Source organism: Pleurodeles waltl, chromosome 7, assembly GCF_031143425.1.
Source record: "Pleurodeles waltl isolate 20211129_DDA chromosome 7, aPleWal1.hap1.20221129, whole genome shotgun sequence".
In the NCBI taxonomy this organism is placed as follows: Eukaryota; Metazoa; Chordata; class Amphibia; order Caudata; family Salamandridae; genus Pleurodeles; species Pleurodeles waltl.
Genome location: NC_090446.1, coordinates 1,510,300,265 through 1,510,320,406, shown reverse-complemented (window position 1 = coordinate 1,510,320,406; position 20,142 = coordinate 1,510,300,265). Strand labels below are relative to the sequence as shown.

Sequence of the window (20,142 nt, the reverse complement as noted above, 5' to 3'; positions counted from 1 at the left end):
TAGACTCAGTCACATAGCCACATTAGTATACATACATCACTTATACATGCAGTCACTCATGTATGCAGTCACTATCTCTCCAACTCACTCAACAATACAGGGACAACCATTCACTTACCCATATAAGCACTTACACACCCACTCACTCAGTCATAGAACCACTCAGACACCCATTCACTGAACCAAATGCAGCCACTAACATACTCACGTCTTCACCCACATAGCTAGGTACATATCCAATCATTGTCCCATACAGCAAATGACTCAACCACTCTGTCATCCATACAACCATTCAGAAACCCACTCACACATTGATACAACTACTTACACTCACTGGATAATGTCACCAGTGATGTCATTTGAAATATCGTCAGTGATGTCACTGACCATGTCATAAGTGATGTAATATGTGAGGTCTTAAGTAGTGCATTACGGGAGTGCACGCTATACAGTAGTTATCTCAGGTAACTATAAGTGCTGGATTTCTCTAGTTTTGAACAAGTATATTCTATGTAACTTGTGTTTTATATATATATATATATATATATATATATATATATATATATATATATAAAGGTATTGTACCTACCTGTACATTTGTTTTACCATGCATGCCTTTACCGCGAAAATGTAAGCACTTTACAAGAAAATATAAACACTTTATATATACACATAAAAAAGATTTATACTTACCTGTAAAATACTTGCATTTACTTGAAAAAAAACCTTCAGCAAGCATATACCTTTACCATTCATGCTTTTACAATGAAATTCGATGTAAAGGTATTCATAGTAAACGCATAATTGTTGTAAAATCCTGCATGATAAAGGTTAGGCGTGGTAATGCCTATGTTGTAACATGTGCGTTGTAAAAGCATGCATGGTAATGGCATGCGTGGCTCTCTCAGACATCCCTTTTTTACAAGTATGGCATCTGTTAAGGAAGACACCGACAATCTATTATTTATAAATTAGGAGCTGTACCAGGACGGTGTGCAGGGATGCAGCCATCAGTGCTGCAGCAGGCTGTGGCAATCCGCATGCTCATCTGCGGGGAACTGTAGCTGTATGTTTGCTTGCATGATATGGATTGGGCACACGTCCTCAGAAGCACTTCTGTTTTTACTCCACCTGGAGGAAACAAATAATCACACAATCTGAAATGTTTCATTACATAGGAGAGGTATTAGGCAACATAGTTTTGACTATGACCATGTGAACAGTGGCCTACATCAGGCCAGAGTGCACATGGTAGCTTTGCAGACATTGCAGACATTTGTATGTACCTCCTATAACTTCTGAGTATGCAGTCAGACATGTATTCTCCAAGCTGGTGCAGGTTTTCATATCACCTGTGCAGGACTCACCAGTTGAGCTGTGGCATTCATAACACAATAGTGCATTTCCTGGTAGAAGGGACAAGAAAATAAGACATTAGTCTGGGATTATTTATATAAGGTGAGCTCCTTCTGTTTCCAGTGTTTCAAAAGCCTGAATTTGAAAAAGTCTAACAGGCCACCTACAGAGGCGCAAGGCATTCTTAATAAAAATTACTGTAATGGAACAAGAAGGTGTTTTAGAATTCTCAGCTTGGCACCAATTATCACTATAGTATCAATCCCTGGCACACACAGTGGTTCTACATGGAACCCGAGAACACTTGCCCTCTGCCCACAAAGGCCAGACACATGATCCACCATTACATCAACATAATAGCACCAAGAAACATATAATGTAAATGAATCACTAGGTACAAGAATTTACATCATAATAAAATGTTTACTCTATTTGGCTGTATACTGCACAAGACGTCTTTTTCTCTCCACCTTCCCATTTTATTTATCACTGACCACTTCCCTCATCCTCTCAGGAACAAGCAGAATTGTTCATTGTTCCATACCCTTGCATCATTCATCAAAACCACATCGCCCTTCACCTCTACTAATATTCTGGGTGCTGAAATACTTTTCCTACCCTTGGGTACCAACTCCATTGTTTCATCCTTGCAACATCTTCTACCTCCACCTTGACATTCCATCGACACTAGATCCTTTTTCCTCAATAAACTTCTTATATCACACACAGCCTTCAGCTTATCAACTTTCAACTTCAGGTAATCCATCCAATACTTTATTTCACACAGTACACTCCATTCTGCCTTACTGATGGGAACCAGCCCAGTGTTGGCATGCAGTGTGCTGTGCTCCACCCACAACATCTCAAAGCATTGATGAAGGCCAGTCATAACAAGGTTGCATTACCCTATTAACGCCAATCAACCGTGGATAATTCGATACCAGCTCTGATAAAATCTTTCTCAATTTCTTCAAAATTTCTTCAACGACCTCATTGTTAGGAAACTGTACTTCTAGCTACTTGGAGCAATAATCTATCAATGCAACAACACCCCACAATAGGTATCTCATGCAATCCTGACTTACTCAAGACACAGCAAGACACTCCAGCTAGTTTTACTGGACTTGGTAACATTTACAACGTATTGCTAATAATACACATAGCACAATCGCACAAAAATGCTCAACTGCCCTGTCAAGAACTGGTCACCGAAACCCAACTTGAATTCTCCTCTTCGCAGACATGATGGACTGGCTCCAACATGCTTCTCCTTAGACCAACCAACACCACCAAAAACCATCTGTCAAGACATTTTCCTACCATCAGCTACATGCACATAGGCATTCTCCTCCACAGCTCCTGTTAGTTGAACGTGCACTCCTTAAGTGTCATTCCATTATATTCCATTCCATACTCACATGAAGGTTGCCATGCTTCACAATACAGCCATGGTCCTCTAACAAACCCTCCTCCCACTCCTGTTTTGTTTTTAATACACTCAAAAGCAAACGCACCTGAGCGAAAACCCTCTTCCTCTACCCTGCTACCATCAGCTCCCTCAGCTACAATATCATTGACCAGCAGACAAGATAAAAGTTGGCCATAGTGTTATTTAAACTGAGTACATACTACAGACAGAATCCTATAATAGTATTTTAGTCTAAACTAACATTTATTGATCCTTGTAGCGGCACGCATGGCACGCATGGCACTGAAAAGTGAGATCAATAGCTTGCATTAACAAGCAGGTCAAATTCAGTGCCCCCCAAGAAGGCTCTGAAATGATGCATGCCTCACCAGTGCACCAGGGATTTTCATTCAATCAATAACTAGACTCTGAAGCCCTCAACACCCTTAAACAGAAGCTACAATCTCCTCTTGCCCTTCTGTCTTCTGCATCAGGATCTTTTTTACTCAGTGACACTCGGATCTGTCATAACGACACTCATCTCTTGTTTGAAAGGCATTTCGCATCCACCAGGTAATTCTCCCACTGCTTAAATACAAGCCTATAACCCCCACACAAGCTTCTCCTTCTTATGTGCAAAACGTGTGAAGTTGTTGCTTTCTCTGCAAAATCTGAAACAAATGTGGCATAAAACACAGCGAGTCCAAATACCTACCTTCGCAGTACTAAGGGCCTCTTATCAATTGCCCTACTTTTCTTCACTCTTTTCAGGGCATTATGCTTGAGATAATCTATGCCATTCACAGAAATGCTTCCCTTTCTTGCTTCTGCGAGTCATACCACTATCTCTCAAAGAGCCAAGCACTCTCTCCAGTACCTCTTCATGTTCACACTCATCCGCTATGAGCAGCAGAATGTCAGTCACCCACCATATCCAACTACAAATCACACTCTTCACTCAAACTACAAAAATCAATCCCACCCTCAATCCCCCATTCACTCAGGAGGCCCTTCAAACACAGCCTACTCCCCTATATCCTATCTCTTGCCTAACCATCTCCATCCTATCCCTTCTAGATGCTCCTCCAATATTCATCCCTCACACACTTGACTCAATCCCACCACACCTTATCCTCTTTCCTCCACACCCCTCAGAACCTTTACCTCACTGCTGCCGTCCCTTATTAAATTCCCATTGCTCCTATTCATATTGTGAGCACTAGCATACGCTTGTGAAATTAATAAAACACAAAATACATTCCTAAGTGTGAATTCTTCAGTGTGTCTGATGAGTGAGAGTTTGGGTTCAACTAACGATTCCTGTGAGTCTCACAGGACTGAGTTACCTAATACCCCCTCCTACTCATGTAATGCTTGGTGGGTTGCAGGAGTTTGAGGTCCACTGAGTTCTCTGGTCCACCTTGGGTGCAAACTATGTCTTCTGAAACTCTCTCCAGGACATGGTCCAAGAGAGGGTTCTGTAGGCCTTCTTGCACTAAGGACTAGGGGCCTGATTTAAAGTGTGGCAGATGGGGTTACTCTGTCACAAACATAAATGTCTGCCATATTACAATCCCATAATAGCCTATGGGGATCATGATATGGCGTTCAGGATATCCGTCATGTTTGTGACACAGTAACCAACCCGTCAGCCACACTCTAACTCAGCCCTTAGTCAATTTCCCAACATTTGACAGAGAATCCGGTGGACTCAACCTCCCCCAACACACTGGAAATTACCTGAACAAGGTACATATTAGATAACGATCGGGCAGCTAGACTCACAGAAATAGTTTGTGAAAGTCTCAGTCCAGACTATTGTTGGTCGTTATAATGGGGTCTGCTACCTTTGGCCGCTGTGAGGTCAGAATTACTGGCCTGAATTGAGGGTTTAAGGAGATTCTTTCAGCAGCTTCTGCTAAATGTTTCGGGTCCTGTTTTAGAAAGGCTAGGAGTGAAGATTTTTTTAAAGGAGTGCTAGTCAGGTTTTAAGAGGTACTGAGAGTTACGAGGGTTGCCTTTTCGTGTCATGGAGGAGGATTGATGGGTGTGAGCTGTAGTTTAGAGTGTACAGTATTGCATAATCACCTATGGAAACTATACCCAAAGCATCTAATGGGAAATGACCAATCTAGAATTAGTTGTGGAAATGTTTCAAGCCACGCAGTTCTCTACAGAGAACGTATTTGTCTTGACACAATTATTACAGACCTCTCTGTGTAAGGTTAAATATTAAAAAAAATTATGATGACAATATATATACATTTGCAAGAAGAAGAGTAGAATATGGACGTTAAAACTTGTTTGGTAGACGTGCGGTTAAAAAGGGGAGTTAAGGGCTGACCTACTCTCCATCCTAGATAGGTAGGTGTGGTGGTGTATTCTTTCTTACAAGGTAGAAAGGGCAGGTTGTCCAATCTGCAAGGATCTTAGAAATGTAGTTTGTTTTCAGTGCCAATTATTGCTTACAGATAGGCATGATGGCTGCTGATAGGGAATATCAATAGAAGGTGGTGTGACCTTTCTTATAAGACTAAAAGGAAAGGCAATCTAATATGTAAGAGTCAGGCAATAGTGCAGAAGCTTGATTTCAGCAACCTCCATAGGGAATATCAATAGAAGCTGGAAAAACCCTCTAAAAGGTTCTTCTCATGGTTTATCAGTGGGGGCCAACCCACTAATAAGTGCCGGGGGTTCTCATCCTCATCAGTGCTGCTTTGATGCCATTCATTCTCCTGGTTCATGGTCTTCCAGGGAGTGGAATATTTTTACACTTTCAGTCTCTAGACTTTGATGTGATAATCTGAGGACAGTTCAAGACAGGATCACTGCTTCCTGCTTTTCATCCCAAGAGCACCATTCAGGAGACCCTGCAGCAGAATGGAGGTGGGCAGAAAGAAAAGGCATTGAAGAGAATCTGGTACGCCTAGATTGGGTAGGTCCGTAACTCATCAAGCACAAGGTGCCCTGCAGCAGGAAGGCTTGAGTATTGGAGGTTGTCGGGTCAGGGCGGGCTCACACCTTGGGACCCAGACTCCACCATGGCTAGAGCTGGAATGTGGGTGCTTCTATAGTGCACAGGTGCACAGTCCAGGCCACTTGGCTCACACTCTGTCCTGGATGGAAATGTAATTGGGGTGTATCAGCAGGGCAACGGCAAACTGGGGCAAACAAGTGGAATCCTCTTGCATGGACTTTCACTGGCCTCAATGAAACACGATAACAAAGCAACATACAGCCGAATACTTCCCGTAATAGGGCATCTTTCAAATTGTCAAACAGGACCTAGGAAAGTTGTTGCAGGAAAAACACATCTAAAACCAACAGGGAACCAAAGAAAAAGCAAAGCTAACTGCTTCTCAAATGAACTATTTTAGTTTATCTCTAAATGTAGGAATCCTTCAGTAACAGTAGAAGAGATAAACTCTATTGAATTTCTTAGTTATTCAGTTCTAAACAAATACAGGGAACTGGACGTGTACCTAGGAACTAAAGCATGGACCTTCCCTCAGACCACCATCTTTACGTCAGCCTCTTCCCTACATTCGCATTAGAACACTTCTGAGAGCTTGGATTGTTCTGTAGAAAGTCAAGATCTATCCTATTTATGTGCCCCCTTGAATATGCAAAGACCTCAACCTCTGTAACTGGTATCTTGGAACTCAGTGCTGCCTGTCTTTACTTTCAGGTAGAATGAAGCACATTTATACGCTCCTGGACTATCTTTTCACTCTCAGGTGGCCTGCTTCTTGTCGATTTCTCCTCAGAGATCACATTTCAAACATATATACAAACTTTTGCTATGTGTCCAAGTTGTTACTGACCTTTACTTAACAAGTATTGGCAAAGGCAATAAGTCTCACCATTTGCAGGGTCAAACTGGGGGAAAAAAAGCAGCCCGGGAAAAATTGATCAAAACAGCCCAGCTTACTTCATCTCATCATGCTATCTCTCTCTTTTCATCCATCCACTTTCTTTCTCCTTCTCTTACTACTATCACTTTCTATCCCCCCTCCATCATTTCTCTCTCTTGAGGACTCCACCTGTCGGGAACTGGGGCCTTTTGGTTTGTCACATGAATACCTATTGACTTTGGATGCTTGTTTAAGGCCATCAGCCAAAAAACAATGATGTGCTTGTGCACATGCATTGTTATGCATGTGCACATAAGCATCACAATGTACCACTGGCCTAGTGTGAAGACATATACATACAACATGACACGGCAGCCATTTGACTCTTTTTTTTCATTGATTGTTACAAGACGGCAGACGCCAATCTTTAAGTGGTAAACTAAACAATGAACAAAATTTGCACGAAAGGAGTGCCTGCATGCAAAATCCACCTAGGCCCTCAAAATAAAATTTAAAATGGAATGAGCCAGAGATTGTAGGGGGACTAACACATGAGGTGGTGGTGGATGGAGTCAATGCTGGACAGAGAAGAACAGGGAGCTGTTGGGTTGCAGGTGCAACGGGGGAGCTATCAGGCTGGGTGATGGTTAATAAAATGTATAAAGCCAGACTAGATGGTGAGAAGCGGGGGCAACGAGGAAAGGAGAGAGGTGGTTGAGGCTTTAAGGGGAGCGTCAGCATACAAAGGATAGAGCAAGAAAACACATGAAGTCCCATGGAATGCTAGAAGCAAAAGAAAGAATGTAGTTCCCTGAATGTGAACAGTGAAAGGATAGAAGTCATCCAATCAAAATGAAAATAACAAGGTTGTGTTTCTGTGAGGGACAAGCAAAAGAAGAAGAAAACCATTCAATAAGAAGCACACAAACAAGAGTCACAAAAAAGCTTGGTAAGCAATAGGTCTTCAACAACATACAGTGGAATGTCATGGGTAGGTAATTCTGGCTAGGTGGCAATCTTAGGAGACAAGCAGAGCATGAGAGGGGAAAAGTGGATGTAAGCAGAACCAGTCAGAAAAGGTAAAAAGCTGAGGGAGAGATGGGAGGTTAGTAGAGCTTGGAGAGGAGAGGTGGAAGGAAAGGGGCAGAAATAGCAAGAGAATGTAAGAATCAAAGGAGCTAACGAGAGGGTAAGTGGAGGGGTGAATGTAGAAGAAACAGAACCAGCAGGAGAACATAAGATGCTGAGAGGGATACGGTAAGGGGAAAGATGAGTTTAGGAGTGCACAACAGGCAGAACCATTGCAAGGAAGTAAGAGGGCAGGGAGAGGAAGAAAGGAAAAAGGAGGATGTAAGAGGGAAGAAAGAGCAAATGAAGAGACTGGAAGAGAGGTGTGAGGGAAGAGGATAAAGGGGAGAGGAACTAAGGGGGCAGAACTATGGGCATAGCTACCATTGGTGCAGCAAGTGAAGTGCAACGGGGCCCAGAGCTCTGAGGGGCCCACTGAACCCTGATAAGTGCTATATTTTATTACCCCAACAGCTCTCAAAGGGGACATTTTCCTTGCTTGCACTGAGGTCCATTGCCTCCTTGCGCCCAACCAAGTAAAACTTCTGAGAAATAGTAAAGCTGAGGGAGAGAGGAAGGTAATAGCTGGAGAAGATGAGGAGACTCAGGGAGAGTAGTTGGCAGTACGGATAAGAGATGAGTAGAACATCTAGGACATAGCTGGACATTACCGGGGCAGGACCTATATTAGTAGAAGATGGGGCAGAGAGGTTCGGGGAAAGGTGAAGGGTGGAGGTAACAGGCTCAACCACCAGGAATACGTAAGAGGCTGGACGACAGATTAGAACTGATGAATGGGACATAAAAGGGCACGTGGATGTAAGTGGGTGAGACACAGTAATCAGTGAGGGAGTGCTATGAGGTGAGTACAGCATGGAAGAGAGAGGTGGGAGGAAAGGATCGGAACCAGGAACAGCAGGTAGCAGCCTGGCTGGGAGGGGGTAAGGCAAGATGTGCGTGTAGGAGGGCCAGAACCAGCAAGAGAAGGTAAGAGGATGGAAGAGAGAGAGAGAAGGGAAGAGACAGTGATGAAGGGAGACATGGATGTAAAAGGGGTAGAAATGAAGACCCAGTGAGACATGGTTAGAGGCTGGGGCAGAAATGAGAGTTGAGAGGTCAAGACTAGAGTATGGAGAGTAGAGATGGTTGTAAAAGGGGTGAGAAAAGGTACAAATCTGGAAGAGTGAGGAAGGGAGGAATGGGAGGGGTACATGTAAGGTGGGCAGAACAAGTGTCCTGAGGAGTGCGTATAAGAGGGACAGAACTTGCAGAAGAGATACATTTCTGGGGCTGAGGATTAGCACAGAGGCAGATGAAAGAGACAGAACCAGCAAGAGAATGAAAGACTGGAAAAGACTTGAGGAGGGAAGAAGGGGAAAGAGTGGGGACTGATGTAAGAGGACTCGACCAACAAGAGTTCTAAGAGGCTGGGAAACAGTGGATAGGTATGGAAGAGAGGTTGAAGTAGGAGGGGACAGAACTAGCAAGAAATAAAAGATGACGGAGAGAGGAAAGAAGATGCAAGAAGTGTAAAATGAGCAGAAACAGTAAGAGAAAGTTACAGGTTGGTGGAAATGGGAAGTGAATATAGCATGGGGCTTGGTAGTAGGCATAAGAGGGACAGAACCATTAAGAGAAGGTAAGAGGATGGGCAGAGGGAAAGGTGTGTATAAGAAGGGCAGAACTATTGAGAAAATGTATGAGCTTTGCATGAGCAGAGCACTGAAGAGTAGGACGTGGAGGGGAGAGATGGACGTAAGAGAATTAGAGACTGGAAAAGAAGGTAGGGAGAGGAAGGGAGGAAGGAGGAGAGAGATATAAGAAGGACAGAACCAGCAGGAAAAGGCAAGAGATGTGTAGAGGCAGGATAGAGAAAGGCGAGAGGTGGAGGTAAGACAGGCATAACCAGCCAGAAAAGGCAAGCCACCGGGGAAGAGATGAGAGGTGAAAATTAGAGGGGAGAGGAGGAGGCAGCAAGCGAAGATAAAAAGAGCAGAAGGGAAGAAGCTGGAATAGAGCAGAACCAGCAAGAGAATGTAAGAGGCTGGGGAGAAAGTAGAGGTATAGATTAGAGCAGAAGAAAAGTGGATGTAAGAGGGGCAGACCTAAGAAGAGGGAAGAGGCTGTAGGGGGTAGTGAGGCAAAGTGCAAATGAACCAGCAAGAAAAGGAAAGAGTACAGGCTGGTGGAGAGGAAGTGGAAAAGGAAAAGGATGCAAGAGGGCAAAGTCCACAGCTGTTATAGGAGGCTGGCCTGGTATGTAGCGTATACCAAAGGCACTTACACCTTATACCAGGTCCAGTTATCCCTTATTAGTGAAATGTAGTCAGTGTCTAGAGGCCAGGCTCTCTAGGGGTAGTGTGGGCAAGCAGCCAAGGCCTAACTAGGAGTCATGCAAAGCTCATGCAATATCACTGTAGTCACACAGTACTCACACATGAAAGAAAATGCTCAGTGTCACAAAAATAAAGGTACTTGATTTTGGTGACACAAATGACAAAAATACTTTAGAGACTATACTCTCTTAGGAGGTAAGTAATATACACAGTATATACATTAGAATGCAGAAATAGCTGCAAAAACAGTTAGAAAACAGTGCAAATAGTGACAATCACAATAGTTAAAAAAAAAAACTCAGGGTACACAAACCATATCCTAAAATAGTGGAATGCAAAAGTCGGTTTCCCACCTAGGTAAGAGTAGTGTGTAGAGGGGCGCTGGGAGTGTAAGGACACACCAAAGTTAAGTAATAGAACCCACCCCAGAGCCCAGGAAAGTAGGAGTAAATCACAGTAAGTTTCCTAGAACACACAAGAACATGCGATTGAAGATTTGCAAGAACCAGAAGAGATTGCAAGACACCAACGATGGATTCCTGGACCTGTGGAAGAAGGGAATCAAGTCCATGAAGCACAGTAGAGTCCAGGCAGAACAGGAGCCCCTGCTAACCCGGTTGAAGGTGCAAAAGAAGAACCACTGATGAAGAAGAACAGTCAGTACTGCACGCAAGAAGATGATGGATGCAGGTTCCTGGTTGGTGCAGATGATGTCCCACGACGGATGGATGACTGCAGTCTAGTTTGCGTCGTTGAATTCCACCAACAAGCCTTGGCACATGCAAAGCATGCAGTTAGCGGAAAATGGCGATGGCAGGGACCACGAGGGACCTGATGGCCTCTACCCTAGAGGGGGAGGCAGAGGGGTCACTCAGCAACTCAGAGAGCCCTCAGAAGACCAGGCAGCACGCACAGGAGTCACACATCACAGGGACAAAGAAGTTGCAAAAGGAGGCCCATGCAGCACTATACAAAGGGATCACACGCTGTCGGAGAACCACTCAAGAAGCTGTGCATCGCAGGATAGAGTGCTGGGGGCCAGAGCTGCATGGTGCGGGATGCCAACAAGCCTTGGCAACTGCAAAACACATGGTGCACTGGGGTACTGTCTTGCGTGGCAAGGCAAGCTCTAACCTCCACCATAGTTGTACAGCTGGACCTCAGGAGCTTCGGGACCACTTCAGTCCACTACCAGTGTTGCTTGATCCATGCACTTCATCAGGAGAGGGGACCCAAGCCACTGGTTGTTGTTGTAGAGGGGTGCCTGCTGAAGCAGGGAAGTAACTCATTCACTTCAAGGGAGATTCCTTCGTTTTTCTGGTGCAGGCTGAAGACTGGCTGTCCTCTGAGGATGCACGACCTGGAAACAGTTGCAGTTGCTGGCAGGAGCTGAAGATACAATGTTGCAGAAGTCGTCTTTGCTTCTTTGTTGCAGTTTGTAGAGTTACTGGAGGCTCCAGATGCAGTTTCATTGGTAGAAGGTGAAGTAAAGGATTCAGAGGATTCCTGCTGGAGTCTTGCAATCCGAATCTGAGGAGACACCCAGAGGAGAGACCCTAAATAGGCCTGAAAGGGGGATTGGTCAGCTACACAGTTAAGCACCTATCAGGGGAGGGCTCTGACGTCACCTGCCTCCACTGGCCACTCAGATGCTCCCAGAGTGCCCCACCACCTTGGAATTCAAGATGGCAAAACCCAGGGACACTCTGGAGGAGCTCTGGGCACCACCCCTGGGGTGGTGATGGACAAGTGAGTGGCCACTCCCCTTTCCTTTGTCCAATTTTGTGCCAGGGCAGGGACTGGTGGTCCCTGAACCGGTGTACACTGGATTATGCAAGGGCACCATCTGTGCCCTTCAAAGCATTTCCAGAGGCTCTGAGAGGCTACCCCTCCCATGCCTGTAACACCTATTTCCAGAGGGAGAGGGTGTAACACCCCTCTCCCAAAGGAAATTCTTTGTTCTGCCTTTCTGGGCTCGAGCTGCTTGAGGAACAGGAGGGCAGAAACCTGTCTGTGAGGTGGCAGCAGCTGGGGCTGCCTGGAAAACCTCAGAAGGCTGCTATGGCAGTACTGTGGGTCCACTGTGGAGCCCCCAAAGTGCATGAAATCATACCACCAATGCTAGAATCAGCATTGGGGTATAATTCCAAGATGTTAAACACCTTGCATGGCCATATTCGGATTTCCCATTGTGCAGCTGAACATATGTATGTCCAGTAAACGCGTAAAATGGTGTCCCCGCAGTCACGAAGTCTGGGGAAATGGTCCTGGATGACGTGGAGGCACCTCTGCAAGTACATGGGTGCCCTCACACACAGGTACTCTGCACCCAGCCTTCAGGGTCGGAAGGCCTAGTACATGGGTGACTTATAAGTGACCTGGTGGAGTGTAAATGGCTGTGAAATGGTGCATGCACCATTTCACACAGGCTGCAATGGCAGTCCTGTAGAAGCCTTTGCATGAGCTCACTATGAGTGGCAAAATATATGCTGCAGCCCATAGGGATCCCCTGGAACCCCAATGCCCTGGGTACCTAAGTACCATATATGAGGGACTTATAAGGGGTCACCAGTATGCCAATTATAAGTGGAATACTGTGTTAGCAGTATCCAACAACCACATTTAAAGGGGAGAGAGCATAAGCACTGGGGTCCTGGTTAGCAGGAACCCAGTGACCTAGTCAAACACACTAACAAACAGGACAAAAATGAAGGTAACCATGCTAGAAAGAGGGCGTGGCCTGCTGAGCAGCGAGATGGCCGCTCTTTGAGTGTGCTCCGCCGGCCGGATTGAAATCCTTTAATGATCCTTAACATCGGGGCGAGCCCAAACTGCCAAAACCTGTATTAATGTGTGGAGGATGATGCGATGCAGATGGCGGCATGTGAATTGTTTTATTTTATTGCCTGCGTGGACTTGGGGGATAGTGCGGCCTGAAAGCGGAACCGGCGGCGTCGTCTGACGGAGCTTCTGGTGGAGGAGCCTGGGCTTGAGCTGGGAGCGTGTGCCGGTGGCGGAACTAGAACGGTGGCGAAGCCGGGGCGCGGGAGGTCCCGGCATTGTCGGGCTGTCCCGGGGATCTCGCCGGAGCTGTGAAGCTGGAGCGGCCCCGGGCTGCCTGGGAGGTAGGCTCGCGGAGCCGCGCTGCTGGCGGTGGCTCTAAGCGCGGGACGCCGCTAGAGAGTGCAGATGACGCCTACAAGATTAGGGACCCCAGATGGCAGCAAGAAGGGTGACATTTGGACTGCGCTCCGACGGACGGAGACGCTGGGCCTGCGGAGGGGGTTGATGAGGCGGACTTTAGAGGTGGCAACCGCCATTTTGGGGCCAAAAGTGCCGAAAACAGAATGAGGTGGCGCGGGGACTGGTGAGAAGCTGAGCACCGGCACGGAATCCCGTAAATGCCGAGGGCGCCCTGTGGAGGAGTTGGGAGCGTTTGAAAATGTGGAAGTGTTTGATCTACCCTGAGACATGAATAGAGCGCTCCGAAGATGCAGAGGTCAGGCGCCTGGGGGCATGTGAGCAGACACAACTGGGCAAAAGGTGGAAAGTTGATAGAAGGGACAGGGGCTGCGAGGACCTGTCCGATTGCCTCGTGTGTGCGGTGGTGCGAACGTGGGGTCCCCCTTCCGTCGACCTGCGCTGGTGAACGGCATAATGGACATTGGCTTGCACCCTGGCAACAGTTTGGGTTAGTTGCAGAGAGTCAATTTAAAGGAACCCAGCGGAGGTACAAGCGGCGACATAGTGACTTGTTAAAACAAAATCGGCCAGCGCGGGCGCGGCGAAAGAGGCAGGAGTGCCCAACTGTGGCTACGTGGGAACGGAGGTGGCTGTGGGACTCAGCTAATAACTAGTGGCAGTGGTAGGTGGATCTCTCGCTGCCATGGGAAAGCACGATGCTAAACAGCCAAAGCTGAACTTTGATCATAAGCGCTCCACGCGCCAGGGAGAGTTGGAGCAAGGACCCCAGGCGGCAGAGGGGCGCGACCTGGCCGCAGACAACCAGGGCGAAGATTTGCGCACGTTGATGCTTGAGATGCGCTCCAGCCTCCGTAATATAGATACTAAGCTAGACAATCTCGCCAGTCAGTTAGACTCTGTAAAAACCCAGGTGGCCACACACGAGACGAGGTTGGACACGCTTGAGACCCGCCAGTCAGAATGTCATGAGTTTCAAGTAGAAACAAGGGACCAGCTCCTGCACATGGACAAATTATTAGGAATAATCCATGCAAAGATTGAAGACTTGGCGGCACGGTCCCGGCGCAATAATCTACGCATCACAGGAATTCCGGAGACCACTGCCATAAATAAAATGGAAACATATACCACTGAACTCCTACGCGAACTGTTTGATCCCAGCCTCTCGGCGGTGTTTGCGGTGGAAAGGGCGCATAGGTTGTTGGGTCAGAAGCCCCCCGTGGGTGCGCCGCCCGACCCATAATTGCGAGAATCCTGAACTACCAAGACAGAGATTTGATCCTTAAGATGGCAAGAGAGAGAGGATCCATCACACACAAAGGAAATAACATCTCCTTTTACCCCGACTTCGCCCCGGCGGTCCAGGCTGCCCGCCGAGAGTTTCTGCCTGCAAAGCGGCTTCTTCTGCAGGTCCCGTACTCTCTCCTCTACCCGGCTAAATTGAAAGTATCCTTCGAGGGGTCTGCCCACATATTCACTGATGCAAAAGAGGCGTTGAAATTCGCTAAACATGTGGGGCGCAAATCCGCACAACGCTCCAGGGACACTGTGAGGTCAGAGGACAGCAGGCTCTGCGACAATGAGTAAACGTCGATCCTACTTAATATCCCCTGTGGCGAACTGCTCCTAGTTAAAAGTGACTTCTACCCGCTAGAGATGGAGACGCACTTGTGTTGCTTGTTGTTCAATTTTGCCATCTGCTATTCTAGATAGATTTGATTACTAGGTTTTGTGCGGTGAGGATCCCCTGCAGATCTTCTGGCCACCCCGTTTCATGCGGGGGAGAAGCCGGCATTGCCACACCCCCTCGGGAATGTTCCCTTACTTATTAAAATGTATCTTTGGGGATAGGAATGGGAAGGTTAATCTACGACCCGGTTGGGAGGTTGGAGTGGGTGGGGGGAGGTTGGTCGGGGCTGTTAGCTTGTTGTTTATTGCCAATATCTATTATATGCTACCTGTGTGGTGTCCTGAACGTACAGCCTGGTTATTGTCAACATGTCTTACTAAACTTTACAAGATGTTTGTGAGAAATGCCAAGAACGGATAAAACCTTGAACTGTCTCACCTGGAATGTTAGGGGGCTCAACGACCACAGGAAGACTAGGTTGGTACATGCATATTTGGTGCGGCATAGGGTGGATGTCTGCCTATTGCAGGAAACGCACTTGAACACCGCCCCTGCCCAAAGGGTGCGTCACACTAGATGGGGTCATGTTTATTCAGCTATTTACTCCAACTATGCCCGTGGGGTGGCGATACTCATAAGACGCGGGCTGGACTGGCGTGAGGGTGCAGTTCAATGTGACCCAGAGGGAAGATATGTTTGGGTACAGGGTATTGTGTGCAGTGTTTCGGTTGTATTCCTGGCTGTGTATGGGCCTAACGCAGATTCTCCAGGGTTCTTCCATAAGCTCTGGGGGCAGGTGAAAACCACTGGATGCGATACAATTGTATGGGGAGGTGATTTCAATGCCGTATTTGATGACAATGTAGATAGAAAGGGGGCAGCTCGCACATTGAACCCGTTGGCGGGTTCCGCCCTACGAGAGATAATGCTGGATGGCGCGCTGGTTGATGTATGGCGAGGTAGACACGGGGACCTGAGGGAGGGCACCTGTATATCGTCCTATAGAGGCGCGTGGTCCCGTCTTGACTTCTGGCTTGTGTCGCGAGATGTTGCACTGTGGACGTCGCAGGTAGAGCACATGCCTCGTACACTGTCCGACCATGCGCCCTGTACCGTGCGCACTAAGGTAGAATGTTATGACCCTTTTGAGCCCCTGTGCCCAGTTTAGGTGCTTGCAATCTCAATTGATATGACATGTTGACTATGGTAATATGTTTCTTTTTATAGGACACCTAATTGCATACTATATGTAACACACTAACAATGATATCTGGCAAGTTTGTTTGTTGTATTTACTATAATGTAAAATGCTTAATAAATAAAATAAAAATAAAAACATGCTAGAAAGAGGCTACTTTTTCCCAACTGCTATTAACAGGCAGGGAGTAATGTGACAGGATGGAAAGTAAATTGTACAATAAATTAGACCCCAAGTCTTTTATTGCTCTGAATCTACTGCTAATGTGCGGATCTGTTTCCAAGCAAACTTGTATGCAATATGAGGTTAAAGAAGATTGACTGATCAATCAATCCTCTTAATGCAACATCATAACTTTTTGCTGCCTGCCCCCTATAAAACCAGGAGAGGTCAAGGGTCACATCTTCTCCTTCGTCAAAGGTAATTCACTTCTTGACTGAGTTTAAGCTTGTGTCTGCTAACTCCTTGGAATGGAAGTAGCTCGTCTTGCTGTGTCAGACAAGTTACACCCCATTCATCATTAAGGGAAGCCCTGTTACTACTACAGCCTTATAGTCCACAAAGTCTGCTATACTGACCATTAAAGACCCGCTCCAGCGTTAAAGGCCCAAGCCAAAGCCTGAGGGCAGAATGTTCTAATAAATAAAACAAAACACTCAGGGGATTTCTGTGAGGCCTCTATTCACAGCTGTTGCTGTAAGACCAGCATTGTAATGCTGGAGCTCTGGGCTCTTACCAGTCATCAGAAGCTCAGAGCACTCCATCGTCTTCAATGGAGCTCCCAACATTCCAGTGTTCTAATAGATCTTAGTGTTATATTCCCCATTCAGTGCTTATTAATCGAGTGGAACAATGTAGTACTGAAGGTACTGGCCCAGTGTATCTTACCTCTTCTCTATCTTAGAGGTCACAAACCGTCCACCCCCCTCCATTTCTGTTCTGTTACAAACCTCTCACTTGCAGTAGCTCTCAGCGCTCATTATCATATCCTGTTTGCTTTATTCATTAAATCCTTTGGTTTTTCCCTGACCTACACGGCTGATACCCAAAGCATTGTGTTTAACGAAGATCAGGTCTCTATCCAAGAGAGCTTTTGGTTCAGCATCCTAAAAGGTGCCTCCTGATTAAAGTACAGTGAATTCAATAGTAACAAAGCAGAGGACTTCATCATTAGAGGACATCCTAAGATATGCTCTTCTTTTTGGTTGACCGATTCCCCACCCCCAGGTGAGACAGCAAAAAATATCTTAATTTCATCATTTTATGTCCTTCTTTGGAGAGATCTGTTTTGTGTCCCCCGCTTGTTTTCACACAGTGCTTATTTGAGCTAGTTGTTTCCCGGTGCTCAGCAGCAACATATAAATGTAAACATCAGGACATATGACAGTGTCCTCTTCTCCTCTCATTGCCTCTCCGGGAAGCTCTAACACGGGACCCAAGAAGCTGCACTAACCAATCCTGGTGCTGCTCTCATGCTGTAAACAGCATGAGGTGCTTCAGGACTGGAGAGAGCGGCCTCTCTGAGCACTCTTAATGGCACTGGAGTCCTGGACATTCTCTAGAGAAGTTAGAGAAGCTTAACGTACGCATGTCAGGCTCGCTGTTGCAAGATGGCCCACAAAAGGGACATGCGCACTTTAAACTAAAGTGCAGAGCTCCCTGCTACTCCTCAACAGCAATTACCCCACCCCATCCAGACACTTGGTTCAGGACAGGGTGCTGAAAAATAAAAGGGTAATAAATAAACTTTACTACCACTTTATTTTTCAGTTCTGGGGGCATTTTTTTAGCGGTGTGATGCTCCTCCACTCTTGTGGTTGGGCTTCCCAGTGACTCATTTGTGCTTGTTGTTTCTGGTGTAGAGCACCAGCATTTATTTTTGGGCTGGCACTTATTTTTCTGCCTCAAGCATTTACTGTGAGCAAAAGACACATATAGGAAAGACGGAGGAAGAGAAAAATTAAAAAGCGTCACAATGGGAGAAAGCAGAATGCTGCAAGAGTGAGCTGTAGGGGCAGGGAGTGGCTGTAAATGAATTGAAGAGGCCCAAGATGGCTTGTGGATTGCGCTACCTCAGTATTCCATGTTCCCACATTTAATTGCAGCAGCCACACGTTTAAGAGAAGGGCTCTGAGCACCAGCACCTTGTTATTTACAAATTGAGCACTGGGGCTGCCCCTGCTTTTCACACATTAATGTTGTCTCCACCCCTCATCACTAAATATCAAAATGCCATATTAGGGTTGGTAGGAAGGCCTTTTTCAAATTATTTTAATTCATTCCTTTTATTTAACAGAACAATAACTAAAGAAATGAGCTTAAACTAGTTAATTGCTCATTTCTGTTGGAAGGTGGAAAGGGAAGGAAGCCTGAAGATGTCCTATAAATCTCAGGCCAATGCATCTGACCAGCATGTTTACTGTACATAATGTGCCACTAATTGTCCAAAAACTCAACGTAAAAACGAAAATGCCATATGATGCTAGGTAAACTTGCTAAAGTCTATTAAAATGCTGTATTTACCTTTTGCCTTGTAAATATTTCTTGAAGGAGAACCATAAACGTCACCCAAAAGCTGATCAACCCTGTTATACTTGGACTAATCGTTGCAATTCAGTGTGTTTTCAAATGTGCTATTTGCTACATGTTGTACAAAAACATGAATTCCACTACCACGAGAGAGGTGTCATCACACCACAAGTAATTTTAAAACTGACAGAATAATAGGGCTCTGACACCACCGAATAAAGTATTGACCCCCCCACCCCTGAGGCTCAGGTCTAGATGCCCACAAGCCCCTGCCTCAGGATTCCTAGTCATGCAGTAACTAGTGGCACACAAATCAATGACTGGCAAATGTTTCCATTCTGCATGACACAGTACACAAAGCACAACTGCTGCGTCCTCTCAGAAGGGCTGACAGTCACAGATCCGACTTTTGGCCAATCGGATGTGTGCATATGAAGCCCTCCTACTACCTCCGTAGCCAATGGGGTCGTCTGAGGGGAGGGGCCGATGGTGTCTACGTGACTGGGCACTTTGATAGGTCCGTCACGGGGATGATAAATCAGGACTGTCAGGGGCGTAGGAGAAAATGCATTTCTGGGAGGGACAGGGACAGCGTTGGGGATTTTTCTGTCGATCGTATACAAATTGCCTGTTGTTTATGAACTGCAGGCTCCTATAAATGTGCACAATCATATAGTTTGGCCTTGAAATAGGAAAGGCATGTTGTCACAGTTTAAAAATATGTTTTATTGTTATTTACATTCAGAAATGTAATTAGACCAAATGTGAAAAAACATGTTGATTAACCTGGCATCTACATGCACCAAGCAAATAAAGGTAGGAGGGAAACAAGCTAGAACAAACCCTCTGGGCCCCGCGCCAGTCATGGCCCTCGCGTCATGCAAACTGAACCCGCACTGGAGATGTCAATAGTGATCAGGTACAACAAATGCAACCTGTGCTCTGAAACAGTATTTCTGATAACACTTCTACTCCTCTGTGTGATCTTGGGCAGCTCAGCTCCACACCAGGCAAAACTTGGAGCATTTACACTGAAGAAGCTCTTGGTGTTACAAGCTGCACAATACACGGGATCCTGTGATCACTGTATAAACAGCAGTCACTCATTTCTTTATAATCGGCTACTTGTGATGCACCAAGTCACCCATTATAAAGGAAAGAAGTCAGAACTCTCGACAACTATAATGTTATTTACAGTTGAGTTCTGATGTCCCAGTTCCTTCTGCCAGAGCCAGCAGCCAAGGTGAAAGGCAGGTCAGGTCACGGAGCATAATTAATGCAGCTGTTTAAAGCAACAAATGGAATGTTGCTTTTTTTCCTTCTGCTCTATGTTAGTAGCTTACAGTGACAGAAGCTATGCATTAATATTTTAAGTGGTTTGCGGGAAAGTTGATGGTGTGACCATGTATTATATGGGATACTGTACCCCCATGGCGTTCATGGTAAGGATACTGCAAGTCACCTCAGAGTTCCATACCTTGTAAACAGGCATTGGCAAAACCAATAGGTCTATCCTATACAAGAGCTATTGGCTTTGCCAATGTGTTTTAGCCATGTGC

At 46.0% G+C, this 20,142-nt stretch overlaps 1 protein-coding gene across 1 annotated transcript in view; it reads right to left on the bottom strand.

The window, feature by feature from the left end:
- The window catches only part of LOC138247098 (uncharacterized), a 214,803-nt gene that overhangs the window by 28,944 nt on the left and 165,717 nt on the right, over positions 1–20,142 (bottom strand). The window contains exons 3-4 of the mRNA XM_069201841.1: positions 1,287–1,406; positions 985–1,131 (exon numbers count right to left, since the gene is read on the bottom strand). Of these exons, the coding sequence (XP_069057942.1) occupies positions 985–1,131; positions 1,287–1,406 (267 nt within the window). The remainder of the gene's footprint in view (positions 1–984; positions 1,132–1,286; positions 1,407–20,142) is intronic.